Below are 14,361 nucleotides of genomic sequence, written 5' to 3' on the forward strand. Positions count from 1 at the left end.
AAATCGCTATTTTGATTTTAAGTGTAGCCAGAAAATCATCCAGGAGACTAAGATTTAGAGTCTTAGTCATACTCGGAGCTTATAAACAACCCTGGTGGGACAAGGCCCTTCCACTTGCCAATATGATGTTTCATTCTACTCTGTGTTCTAATGTGTTTATTTCTGTCTTTATTAAACTCTTGAGAGTGTCTGGAGGGAAAATCACGTTTATTTATGTTTCCAGTGCAGACCACAGCCGAGCGTAGGCTCTCAGTAACTGTTTGTCACCCCCACGTTGAATGAGCCATGCTCACAGCCTCTATTTTGGTTTTCAGGGACTTCATTGGTGGAATAGGATCAAGACCAAGACCAGGTAACTCCACATCAGCTGCAATGACATCAAGCATGCTTTCCTGATATTTGATGCCATTTATGTTACAGTTTTATAATCCCTTCCCCTTTTTATTTCTTCAGCTGTGCCGCCACTTGACCTGCTTCTGACAGCGCCGCCCCTCATACTCAGGGCCCACGTGAAGGGGGTAGAGGCCAAGTTAGTGACAGGGTGGCAGTCCCACAGCCTGCCTGCTGTGATTCTCCGCAATCTCAAAGATCACGGTAGTACTACTAGAGCCTTTTGACGTTAAGCACGTAATGAGTGAACACAGCCTTAGAGCCGGGCCTGAAACGTCTGGGAGATGTTCAGAGGGCAATTTTAATACAAAGAGCAGGCAGATTCTGCTTGCTTTGTCCATCATTATTGCCAGTGGATGGTCTCAAAATACTTTCTGTGTTCACTTATTGATTAAAATATTACAGGCTGTTTTTCAAAATTTGTATTTTTGCCATGGTGGGAATACTAACCAATTAATTTATTAATGTTTGAAGTATATACCTACTAACAAAATATAGTAACCGTTTTATGTAGGTATTTCTGTAAACTCCATACCTACCTGAAACAAGAGATTGAATTTTTCCCCATATCTTCTGTATTCCGGTACAGAATATTTTTCGAAGATATTTTTTGATTAAATTGATACTCTGTTGTATTGTTTCTCTAATTTCAAAACTATAGATCCTTAAGCCCAAGTTGATAAGCATGGTTTGGGAAGAAAAGGGCATGTTAATCTGTTTCTAGTTTCTATGAAAGAGGAATGAAGTTCAAGGGTAACAGTGAAATTATTAGCTAAACCTAGAACAGTCAGAAGAAATCTAAGCGATTGTGCTTTTAACGTATGTATGAGTGTATGACTCTTGAATGTGAGTTCTACTTTAGTTATTTTGGAATTATTGTTTAATGCTATTTTCACATTAGCTCCTTCAGTTATTTTGCATAGTTAACAGGTGTAGTGAATGTAGATGATGTGAATGGATTTGCCATAATATTAGGCCATGTTGCCACATTTATTAAATTTTCTTTAGAAGAGTTATTGCCGATTTGAGGCTCTCACAATGTCAGCATAGATGCAAAGCACGAAGGCTTTATTAGAGGCCTAAAACTATCATGTCGATCATGGCTCTGTTCCTGTTATTCTGACAAAGGTAAGTTAATAACATAATTATGAAGCTAAAATTATTGTTGTTGATTGATTTTTAAAAAGCAGGAGCAGGACACATATATATGTTAACAAGTCACAGTTATGCTGTAATTCATAATAGGAATTATTTTTCTTACAGGGCATATTGAGTTTGTTCAGCATAAGGCATGATTTTTTTTTTTACAAAATTTTTATTGAACATATTTGGTTTACATTTAAGCCATGCTTGGTGCCCTCTATCCCCTACCCCCAATTTCCCTTCACCCCTCCCACCAATGATTTTCCAGGGTAACCATGCCACATTCATAATTTTACACATATTCGATGTAGACCCTCATTAAATAAGTTCAACATTCCTCCTCTCCTATCCTTCCATTCAAACTTTGCTGATATTTCCCCTCCATTATCTGGAGTCCCACTAGTATCCTCTATGTTCCCTAGTTTGGGCATATTAAAGGAAATATATGTATCTTCTCCTTCTGTGCTTGGCTGATCTCACTTAACATAATGCTCTCCAGGACTTTCCATCTTCTTGCAAATGATATGATTCTGTTCTTCTTTATGGCTGAATAGAATTCCATTGTGTGTATTTCCCAAAGTTTTGCAATCCATTCATCAGTTGATGGAGATCTGGGTTGGCTCCATATTTTGGCTATTATGAATTGTGCTGCTATGAACATAGGTATGCATAAGTTGCTGTAGTTCTCTGTATTCAACCCCTTTGGAAAGATACCCAGGAGTGGTAGAGCTGGGTCATATGGTGGATCTATTCCGTTTTCTCATGAATCTCCACACAGATCTCCATAGTGGCTGTACTAGTTTGCACTCCCACCAACAGTGTAAAAGAGTTCCTCTTTCCCCACATCCTCGCCAGCATTTGTTGTTGTTTGATTTCTTTATACTTGCCATTCTGACTGGGGTTAGATAGAATCTCAGTGTAGTTTTGATTTGCATCTCCCTGATGGCCAATGATGTAGAACATTTTTTCATGTATCTATTGGCCCTTTGTATCTCTTCTTTTGTGAAGTGTCTATTCAGCTCATTTGCCCATTTCTTGATTGTGTTGTTTGTTTTGCTAGTGTAGATTCTTTTCAGCTCTTTGTATATTCTGGATATTAGCCCCCTATCAGATTGGTGGCTGGTAAAAATCTTCTCCCATTCTGTAGGCTTCCTCTTTAGGTTTTTGATGGTTTCCTTTGATGAGAGGAAACTTTTTAGTTTGATGCTATCCCACTTGTTAATTCTTGCTTTAATTTCCTGAGCTTTGGAGGTTTTGTTGAGAAAGTTACTGCCTGTGCCAATATGTTGTAGTGTTGAGCCTATGCCCTCCTCTAATAACTTCACAGTCTCAGGTCTAATTTCTAAGTCTTTGATCCATCTTGAGTTGATTCCTGTGCATGGTGAGATGTAGGAGTTTAGTTCCATTTTTCTATAAATGGATAGCCAGTTCTCCCAGCACCATTTGTTGAAAAGGCTGTCTTTTCTCCAGAGAATGAGTTTGGCCCCTTTGTCAAAGATTAATTGGCTAAAGATGTGTCGATTTGTTTCTGTATCTTCTATTCTAATTCACTGGTCAGTATATCTGTTATTGTGCCAGTACCATGCTGTTTTTACCACTATTGCTCTATAGTACAATTTAAAGTCTGGGATTGTGATGCCTCCTGCATGTTTCTTATTGCTGAGAATTGCTTTGGCTATTCTGGGTTTTTTCTTTCTCCATATAAAGTTCATGATTGATTTTTCTAGGTCTATGAAGAATGTTGCTGGTATTTTAGTGGGAATTGCATTGAATCTATAGATCAGTTTTGGCAGGATGGCCATTTTGATGATATTTATTCTGCCTATCCATGAGCATGGGAGATCTTTCCATCTTCCAAGGTCTTCTTCAATTTCTTCCTTTAATGTTTTATAGTTTTTGTTGTAGAGGTCTTTTACATCATTGGTTAGGTTTATTCCTAGGGTATTTTATTGGTTTTGAGGTTATAATGAATGGAATTGTTTTCTTTGTTTCTTTCATTGTGGATTCATTGTTGGCGAATAGAAAAGCCACTGATTTCTTTAGATTGATTTTGTATCCTGCGACTTTGCTGAATTTGGTTGAGTTATTTGGGTCTTCCAGATAAAGGATCATGTCATCTGCATATAAGGATAATTTTAATTCCTCTCTTCCTATGTGAATTCCTTTGATTTCCTTCTCTTGTCTTATTGCTGAAGCAAGAGTCTCAAGGACTATATTGAAAAGGAGTGGTGATAGTGGGCATCCTTTTCTTGTTCCTGATTTTAAAGGAAATTCTTGCAGTTTTTCCCCATTCAATATAATGTTGGCTTTGGGTTTACAGTATATTGCCTTAATGATGTTGAAGTATGTTCCTTTTATCCCAGTTTTCTGCAGTGTTTTTAACATAAATGGATGTTGGATTTTGTCAAATGTTTTTTTAGCACCTATTGCTATGATGATGTGGTTTTTGTTCTTGGTTCTATTTATGTGGTGAATAACATGTATTGATTTGCATATGTTGAACCAGCCTTGTTTTTCTGGGATGAAACCAACTTGGTCCTGATGTATTATTCTCTTGATATAGTTTGGAATGTGTATGGCTAGTATTTTGTTTAGAATTTTTGTGTCTGTGTTCACTAAGGGTATAGGTCTGTAGTTTTCCTTTCTTGAGGTATCTTTATTTTGTTTGAGGATTAATGTGATACTGGCCTCATAGAAGGAATTTGGGAGAGTTCCATCTCTTTCAGTTTCTTGGAACAGGTTATGAAGTATTGGTATTAGTTGTTCACTGAAGGATTTGTAGAATTCAGCTGGGAACCCATCTGGGCCTGGGCTTTTCTTTGGTGGAAGAATTTTTATTGCCATTTCTATTTTTTTGGCTGCTATTGATTGGTTTAGGCTTGCTGTGTCCTCTTGGTTGAGTTTAGGTAGGTTAACTGTGCTTAGGAATCTATCAATTTCTTCCATGTTTTCAAATCTATTGGAGTATAAATTTTTAAGTAGTTTCTGATAATCTTTTGAATTTCTTCACTATCTGTGGTGATATCTCCTTTTTCATTTCTAATTTTAATAATTTGAGTTGATTCTCTTTTTCTTTTGGTTAGGTTTGCCAGGGGGGTTTATCAATTCTATTAATATTTTCAAAGAACCAACTTTTTGTTTTATTGATTCTTTGAATTGTTTTTTTGTTCTCTATTCCATTTATTTCTGCTCTAATTTTAATGATTTATTGCCTTCTGCTGGCTTTGGGAATAGACTGTTGCATTCTTTCTAGGTCTTTAAGTTGTGTCATTAGGTTCTTTACTTGGTGGTTCTCTTCCTTTCTTATGTGGGAACTCATTGCAATAAACTTTCCTCTTAGTACTGCCTTCATAGTGTCCCATAGATTTTGGTAGGTTGTGTCTCTGTTTTCGTTTGTTTTCATAAATTTTTTTATTTCCTCCCTAATTTCCACTCTTACCCATTCATCAGTCAGCAGTGTATCATTCAGTCTCCATGTATTTGAATAATTTCTTTTGAGTATCCTATTACTGATTTCTAATTTTATTCCATTATGGTCTGAAAAGATGCAAGGAATTATATCACATTTTTTAAATTTGCTGGCGCTTTCTTTGTGTCCCAGGATGTGGTCTATTTGGAGAAGGTTCCATGGGCTGCTGAGAAGAATGTGTATTCTGTTGTTCCTGGTTGAAATAATCTGAAAATGTCTATTAAGTCCATTTGGTTTATGGTTTCCTTTAGTTCTAAAGTGTCTTAACTCATCTTTTGCCTTGAAGATCGATCCAGTGGTGTGAGAGGTGTATTAAAGTCTCCCAGAATTATTGTATTTGGGTCTACTTGGGATCTTATGTCCAGAAGGGTTTGTTTTACAAATGTGGTTGCACCCACGTTTGGGGCTTAAATATTTACTATCATTATATCTTCTTGGTGTAGTGTTCCTTTTAATAAAAGGAGGTGCCCTGTTTTGTTTCTTCTGATGTGTTTTAAAGTCTGTTTTGTTGGATATCAAGGTTGCTACCCCTGCTCTTTTTTGGTCTCCAATAGCATGGTATATCTTTTTCCATCCTTTCACTTTCAGTCTGTGAATGTCTTTGGCTGTAAGGTGAGTTTCTTGCAGACAGCATATATTTGGATTATGTTTTTTAATACACATTGCCAGTCTATGTCTTTTGATTGGTGAGTTAAGTCCTTTGATGTTAAGAGATATTATTGAAATATGATTTTTGTTTTCTGCCATTTTGTGTTCTGTCTACTCTTGGGTGGTTTGGTCTTTCTTCTTTACTTAAATGGCCCACTTATTAACTTCCTCTCTTCTCTGATTCTGAAGTCTGATTCTTTTTTCTTCCTTATGGTTTATTTCTTTAAGAATTTTCTCTAGTTTTGGCTTTGAATTCATGAATTTTTTAGGATTCTGTTTATTCTGAAAGACTTTGGTTTCTCCATTGATCTTGAATAGTAGTTTTGCTGAATAAATAAGCTTTGGTTGGAAGTTATTTTCTTCCAGGGTCTGAATCACGTCGTACCAGTCTCTCCTAGCATTCCCGACCTGGGTTGTATAGTCTGGGGTGATTCTTATTGTTTTGCCTCTATATGTCACCCGTCCTTTTGTTCTCACTGCTTTTAAGATTCCTTCCTTGGCTTCTATGTTGGTCATTTTGGCTATTATGTAGTGTGGGGAGGTCCTTCTTTGGTCATGTCTCAATGGTGTTCTGTATGCCTCCTGGACATGAAGGTCCAAGTCTCTTTCCATGTTTGGAAAATTCTCTGAAATTATTTCTTTGAAGAGATTACGGATGCCTTTGGTCTGTACCTCTGTCCCTTCTTCAATGCCTATTATCCATAAGTTAGGATACTTCATATTATCCCATATTTGCTGGATGTTTAGGTTTTGTTGCTGTAAAGATTTCTGTATATCATTGACCATGTTGTCGGTTTTGGATGTACTGTCTTCCAACAGTGATATTCTGTTTTCCATTTCATCTAATCTTCCAGAATTTCTTTCTATTGCCATCTTCATTTCACTTATTGACTCATTTCATTCAAGACCTCTTTCTGATTCTTTCTTAGTGTTTCTAACTCATCTTTCATCTCCTTTAGACTTGTTTTAAATCCTTTCATCATATTGTAAATCAAGATTCGGAACTCCCCTTCTTGCATTTCTTGTAGGTCAGTATTTGTGACTTCTGTCGTTTCTCCATTATTCCTTGTTCTCATATTTTCAGAGTTCTCAGGCCTGTTATTCTGTTGTCTTCCCATTGATTGTGGGTATTGTGTATAGACCAGTCTTAGCAGTAGGGATTTAGAAGAGATAACAGGTAAGTGGAGGAGTGGGGTAAGGTAGAGAATATAAGTAGGTTTTGGATGAATTTAAGAATAATGGGGTTGAATCAGGTTGAGAATGTGAGAAGGTTAGATAGTAGGACCCTTGTATTTATTAGAATATTTAAGTATGGAGATGTGAGGAACTTTGTGTGTTAAAGAGAGGGGTTCAGTTAGGGGACAAGGGGAAAAATTTGAAGGAAGCTAGTTAATAGTCTGAATTGTAGAGTTTTGTAGAGAGAGTGGAAGAAGGCTCACACACAAATGGATAAAGTAACAGAATAAGGTAGAAAGACTATTATACATCAAATAAATACAGTAGCATAGACAACACAATGATGGACCACCAGATGGGAGCAAGAAGGGTTAAGAGACTAGGCAGGATAAACCTAAGGCAGAATAAAACAACCTAACAACCATGTGATATAACGTGAAAGATCCAAACAAACAATAAACCCAAATAATCATAAAAAAGAAGGAAAAAAAAAAGAAAAACAAAAACAAAAGAAAGAGAAAAAAAACGGGAATAACCCCCCCAAAAAAACCCCAAAAAACCAGGAAAAAAAAAGACTCTAAAACCAAACAAAGAGGGGGGAAAAAAGAAACAACAACAATAAAACAAAAATTGGCAACAAAAAGGAAGAAAATATAAAAACAATAAAAAACTAAAATAAGGAAGAAAAGAAAAAAAAGAGAGAGAGAGAGAAGGAAACAGTCCTACTATTTTACTAACATGCCATGTGGCTCTGTGCAAGTGTCACGCCTTAAGCACCCTTGCTCTGTCAGTGGGTTTGAACGCGTTACCCTGTGCAGACACTGGCACCCTCAGTTGTTGCCATGTCTAGAGACACTCACTGCATGCCCACTGGCTCCGTAGCTCATCTGAGCGCGCTGTTACCTGGCTGACCAATCAGAAGCTCTAACGGGCAGGCAGTACATCCATATCTGGTTGTCTGGGGGGAACGGGACCCTGTAGGTCTCCCAGTGTCTCTGTGGGTGCCTCTTCTGTTGCTAAGGCATGATTTTTATGTTAGTCATATTAATCAGCTCTCTGGACCTTTACACAGTCTATTTACATGATAACAGAGTTTTTGTACAATGCATTCATATTCTTATAGTTTGTTATACTTCAAATAAATATCTACAGATTTATATATCTTTAAAGTTGAATCAGAAAACAGTAAAACAACTTAAGGGTCAGCAGATGCTAAATTTTACCCTTGAGAGAAGTGATTAGTTTTTGCCAATATTGTTGAGCGCATTCATGCACGTGAAAAAATTTGGGTTGCCACCTCTGAGTTATTCTACTTTCGAGTCTAAAAAATTAGGCCTTCCCCCCACCACAAAATATTTTTTTCTGCATATTGTAAAAAGTATACTTTTAAAAGAGTTGCAGGTACATTTGGGCTGTTGATTGCTTTATCAAATTACAAATAGCTAGTACCCTTCCCGTTGGCTTGGGTCCCCTGGTCACAAGCCATGTCTCCCTCCAGTCATTCTCTAGGTATTTCTAGCCTGAGAGTGTAAACAGGTGACATTGGCATTGACAGTGTGCTCCAGCGACAGGGGAGTGAGTTTGCACCAAGCTGTGAGGTCAGTTACAAGTGAAATCTTCACTATTTGTTACCAAGAGTTGGTAAAGCACTCAGTGTGGCTTTTCAAATTTTTTAAAACTAGTGTATTTTTTTTTTTTTGGTGGTGGTATTGAGGATGGAACCCTTCTACCTCCAGGCTACATTCCCAGACCTATTTTTTTATATTTTATTTATTTGGAGACAGGATCTCTTAAGTCAGCGAGGCTGGCTTCGAACCTGCGCGTCCTCCTGTCCCCACCTCCCAAGTGTGGATTATAAGAGTGCACCACCACGCCCGGCTAAAACGAGTGTATTTTTATTTACTTAATATTGAGTTTTGGAAAGGAACATATTGGGAATTATATGTAATCAACACTGATAGCCCTTTTATTGCCTAAGTATTCTGGGAAAAAATGATAGGGAGAGGAGAATTTTGGAAAAATCTGAGTAGGCACTTAGGAATACAGGCAGTATGTGAACATTATTTTCCATGTGCTATGGCATGGCAGAACAAAGAGTGAGAAGAATTATTATATTTCCTATTACCCAACTGGCTGGGTTATATTATGGCCTCAACTATATGGCACTCCTAAAATAGGGACTTCTGACTTCATGGTGTGACAATACAGCAGTATTTGATGACAACCCAAACTCAGACAGCGCAAACAACCATGGAAGGATTTCAAGTTAATGCTGTTAAAAGCTGTCGTATCCTGCAATTTAGTAGGAACCAAACTGTATCAATAATTGACGCATATTCTTTGGGTTAAATAGTAGAAGTTCCCTGCCAATGGAAATGAAAATTAGAAATTCCTGCATTGCATAAATAAAAATATTAACCATAATTATCATGGAATCAACAAATGAATAAATGCTATTAACACATTTATTCTACCTACGTTTCCCCAACTTAGCCACTCGTGCATTACCATTGCATAAATCTAGTGCCATTTCTATTGCTATTTTATTAATACTTTTCTTTAAATTGACCTACTCTCTCAAACTTTTTTTTTAAAGGGGACGTTTATACTCCTTTTTTATTCTTCTTTTTTGTGATACTAGGGATTAAACCTACCTCCCAGCTATACCTTCAGCTCTTTTTATTTTTAATTTGTTGAAACAGAATCTTACTGTGTTGCTGAGAGTCTAAGTTGCTTAGGCTATCCTCGCACCTGCGATCTTCCTGTCTCAGCCTCCCAAGTACAGGAATTACAGGCATGCTCCACCATATCTGGCTTGGATTATATTATTTCTAATCATGAGAATCCAGCCAGGTGACACTTGCCATAAATAGGTGGCAGTTCTAAATGTAAATAAAAATCTAAGAAAAATATTAAATTTTAAGTAGAAACTGTAGTCTCCTTATCTTGAGGTCTGTGGTCTTTGTTATGAAAGAATACTACCTAGTTTGGGTAAAATAGTGAAGATATACACTTGCACTATACTGAAATTTAAGCCTCGATATAATATAATAGGTTGAAGGAAAGAAAATTGGAAAAGAAATACCTTTCCCTTTATGGTTAGTTCATACTTGCTACACTTAAAATGTAAAACAAAAATAGGCTGTACAGTTTCCTCATGTCTTGGAGGACTCAGTTCTTTAAAAATAATTGAGTGGGTTGGGCATGGTGCACATACCTGTAATCACAGCACTTGGGAGACCGAAGCAAAAGGATTGCAGGTTTGAGACTAGCTTCAGCAACTTAGTGAGACCCTGTTTCAAGTAAAAAAAAAAAAAGGGGGGGGCTGGGGGTGTAGCTCAGGTAGAAAGTCCCTGGATTCAATACTCAGTGCCCAAATAGGAATAATAATAATGATAATTGATTCTGTTTTCTATAGAGTCAAAACAATTAATTAAACAACTAGATTTTATTGACTGGGAACGCCATCTCTATGTGTGTGTATGTGTGTGTGTGTGTGTGTGTGTGTGTGTGTGTGTGTGTGTGCGTGTGTATACATAGATGTATGCTTTCCCCCTTAAGGCAAAAGAAATGTCATATATTTGTGAAAAATCAAATTATACCCAAACGTAACACAGGAAACATATTCTTTGTCACATACATAGGGTGCACTGTAATGTTAAGAATTCTCTTAATGTGGGCTAAATGTGAATTTGGGGGTGGGCGGATCAAGCCTAAATTTTAAAGTGCAAATGTCATGTCATTTAAGAGGATGGACTGACAGCGTTCCACCCTCCCTCGCCGGGCTTCTCATCTAGACAGTATCTAACTCCCAGGCACTGAAGGGATGTGTGCGGGTTCTTGCTCTTAGCATTTTGAATAGAAACTGTCACTTGGTGATTTCCGAGCTCTTAATTGTGTTTTTCCCCTCCATGACGGCAATCTATTTTTATACTTGCCTTTCATTCATAAAGGTCAGATCTAAATAAAGTCGTCAATCTTTCATCTGAATATTCTAGAGCACACAGCTAATACTCCCGCTGTCTGTCTTTGTGTGAGCACCCTTTGCTTCCATATTAGTTATTGGCATACAGTACACACAACTAATTTTCACAATTGTCACATACAGTACACACAACTAATTTTCACAATTGTCAGTATGATTTCTAGCACGTTTTCTCTTATTTTCTCATATAGCAACTTTTGTAGCATATGAGAATTAGCTCAGTGGAGTTTAATAAAAACTTTTATAATACTAGTCATACCACATAATTTACCAGATAATTATAAAATGTTCTCTATTTTTGTTAGGTTTTGAAGTTTTATGTAATTAATTTATATTATTTATATATTATGTAATATATTTTATAAAGAAATATATCATAAGATATATGCATTTATATGTTTATGTATAAATATATGGTATATTATACAAACATAATTATAAAGGATATGTAACATGTGATTTTATATATTATATATTTATATTATTATAGTGCTTATATTTTGGGTATAAGCATCTTCAGTGAAGTTTTATGTATGTCACCATGTATGTATGCATGTAGATGAATTTCATCACATGTGTATGTGAGTGTTAGTACCTTGACACATTCCTTGGGTAAAAGTACTCTGAGATCAGAGTCTTGACAACCACTTATCAAGTAACTTCTGCAGACCAACTAGAGTATAAACTCCTGTTTGTTCTCGCTATTTTTTTCAAGAACAATTGCATATGTTGTCTGAAATAATGGTTATTTTTACATTGGACCTTTTTTTGGTACTGGGGGTTCTTTATTTTAAAACAGGGGCTCACTAAGTTGCAGCGGGGCTCTCTAAGTAGCCCACAAACCTGAGATCCTCCTGTCTCACCCTCTCAAGTAAAGGGATGACATACGTGTGCCACTATACCTGGCTACGGTAGACCTTTTAATACAGATTGAGCACCTCTAATCTGAAAACCCAAAATCTCATATATTCTCCAAACTGAAGCTTTCTCAGTACTGAGGTGTAAAATTCCCATCTGACTTCACGCAAGGAGTCACACAGTCTGAGTGCTAATGCACTAAACACACTGTATCAAGTTGCCTTCAGGCTGTGTGTGGAAGGTATATCTGAAATGTAAATAAATCTTGTGTTTGGACTTATGTTCCATCCCCAAGATGTCTCATTATGTATATGCAAATTTGCCAAAATCAGAAACCATATACAATTCAGAAGAGTTTTCTTCCCAAGAATTTCAGAGAAGGGCAGCTCAACCCATATTATATTATTTTGTGTGAGACTTCAGATTGGGCAGAAGTGGGAGACACACGTTTCTTTCATTGATGGTGATTTTCTTCCTAATTCTTCATACCAAGGAAGGCCCCGAGAGAGGATGTACCAGGTTCCAGGAGGATGTTGCCTGAAAATACAGATTTTTTTTGTGTGTGATCTTTGTAGGACAGTGTTTTTGTAATGAAATACTCACACAAGCTATTAATGGTCTCAATCTGAGACCAAATGCAAACTGAAATCAACTGTTCAGTGGCAGCTCACACAGCTGACTTCAGGGTTTCCACCTGGGAGCAAGGGCTGAAGGAAGGGTTGAAGTCAGGTATGGTCACACATGCCCTCTGATTTGAGTATATGGGAGGCTGAGGCCGGAGGATCAAAGGTTCAAAGCCAGCCTCAGCAACTCAGAAACTGAACAATCTACTGAGACCCTAGTTTAAAATAAATAATAAAAAGGGCTGGGGGTATAGTTTGGAGGTAGAATTTCCCTGGTATGAAAAAAAAATAAAAAGAAAGTAAGGTTTTAAAGAGAGGTTACTATGACTCGAGGTGGTTATTATAGCAAATTATACAAAAATAATTAAGTTAATGGAGAAAAGCATGGCTCTCAAGTTCCAAATTGCCATTATTAATTATTTTCAATGGATTTTTGAAAGTAGTTTTATAGTATTTACAAAGCTATTTGAATTGCTTTGTCATATAGCGCGATTTAAACATTGAGGGTGGTGATAGATAATCCAATAGCAATGATAAACCTAGATACCTAGAGGCTCAGGCTCATGTGAAGTCTTTCACACATGACCCACACAATTTTATACATATGGACACCCAGCCAGCACACTCCTTTTTAGAAACGTTCAGTACCAACAGCCAAGAAAATCTATACAAATGTTGGCTTCTGTTTGGGGAGTAGTTATAATCTTTAGGCTCTTCTCATACATTTGCCTCCAAAGGGGATGTGAATCACTTAATAGGTCATTAAGATCCTGTTAATTTCTCTTCTTCAAGAAAAATAATGAAACAACTAAGTTAGGTGCTGTGGTCAAATCATCCTCTAATGGCTGCTGTAGGAGTCACTCTTGGGATAGCGAGAGGCCTCTTTCTTCTACCCGTCCTGTCCTCCTTTGAAGCTGAGATCAGCCTGTTTGGTTTTATTTATTTGTGGTACGGGGGATTAAACCCAGGGGCATTAGAACTTTGAGCTACACCCCTCAGCCTATTTTATTATTTTGAAACAGGGTCTCACTAAGTTGCACAGATTCTCTAAGGCTGGCCTTGAACCTGTGATCCTCATGTCTCAGCCTCCCAAGTAGCAGGATTACTGATTGCACCACCACACCCACCTGTAACAAGAGACCAGCTTATTCTTAATTCGCACTCCTCAGTGTGAGTTCAGTAGGTTATTGGGGATGTTTGGGATCGTGTGTCAGTTAAATTTTTTTTATATTTTTATTTAAAAAAATTTTATTGGTGCATTGCATTTATATATCTTAATGGGAAGCAAGATGGTGGAGACATACATGCACACATCACCCAATTAGCCCTTACCCAGGTCCCACTCCATTCCCTCCCCTTCCCTCCTCATGTTTGGTTTAGTGATTGACATTGCTATGTTTGCTAAAGTGCATCATGTGCAGTAGGGATTTCCCTCTTCCCCCTCCCATCCCCTCGGTTAGGTTGTTTTATTTGCTCATCTATACTATCTCCTCTTTCATCTAGAGTTCCTCCTATGACCCAATTTCTCCCTATCTTCTGCATATTAGGGCTAGAAAATTTTTTTTTTACTTATATAATCACTTATCATTTTCTAATTTTATTGGGGTATGGAAGCACAATTTTGAAAGTTATTCCTTCAGCAGGTGTCCAGGTTTTATTTAATCCATTAACCGATATTGAGTTTCTTACTGGGTCCTTGTCTTACGGAGTTGAAGAATGAAATCTGTAGACACCAGGAAAGTGAAAGTAGAAACTGATCACTCCTGGTGACCTTGACCTTGACATTCTCCGGAATCCAGCGGGGCTTTCTGACAATGCTCCGGTGTAGCTGGGCCAAGCACGGTCCATTGCACATCGACTTTCCCCAAAGTCCACTCGATCCACCAACGAGAGTAGTAGGGTGAGGCACCCATGCAGGGGGGGGGTCCCAGGAGGGGAGCTGATATTGATGCAGGGTATAGGGCTTTGTATATGTTGAAAGCACTTTTGTGTAGACATTGCCCAGTGAAGAAAGAAAGTCCCCATTTCTTTATACTGTTTTTTAGTTAATTAATCATCGATTCATGTCA

General features: G+C 37.4%; 1 protein-coding gene across 8 annotated transcripts in view; it reads left to right on the forward strand.

Annotated features, from left to right (window-relative positions):
* The window catches only part of NEK10 (NIMA related kinase 10), a gene marked incomplete at both ends in the record, with an annotated part of 236,981 nt that overhangs the window by 177,184 nt on the left and 45,436 nt on the right, over positions 1-14,361 (forward strand). For 5 of the 8 annotated variants that reach the window (XM_080715029.1, XM_080715026.1, XM_080715027.1 and 2 more), the window contains one exon: positions 315-352. In XM_080715029.1, the coding sequence (XP_080571155.1) occupies positions 315-352 (38 nt within the window). Of the gene's footprint in view, positions 1-314; positions 353-453; positions 595-14,361 lie in introns of all 8 variants that reach the window. The other 3 variants (XM_080715023.1, XM_080715024.1, XM_080715025.1) reach the window with 1 other exon arrangement.

This window comes from Muscardinus avellanarius (genome assembly GCF_963383645.1).
Source record: "Muscardinus avellanarius genome assembly, chromosome: 18".
Classification (NCBI taxonomy): domain Eukaryota; kingdom Metazoa; phylum Chordata; class Mammalia; order Rodentia; family Gliridae; genus Muscardinus; species Muscardinus avellanarius.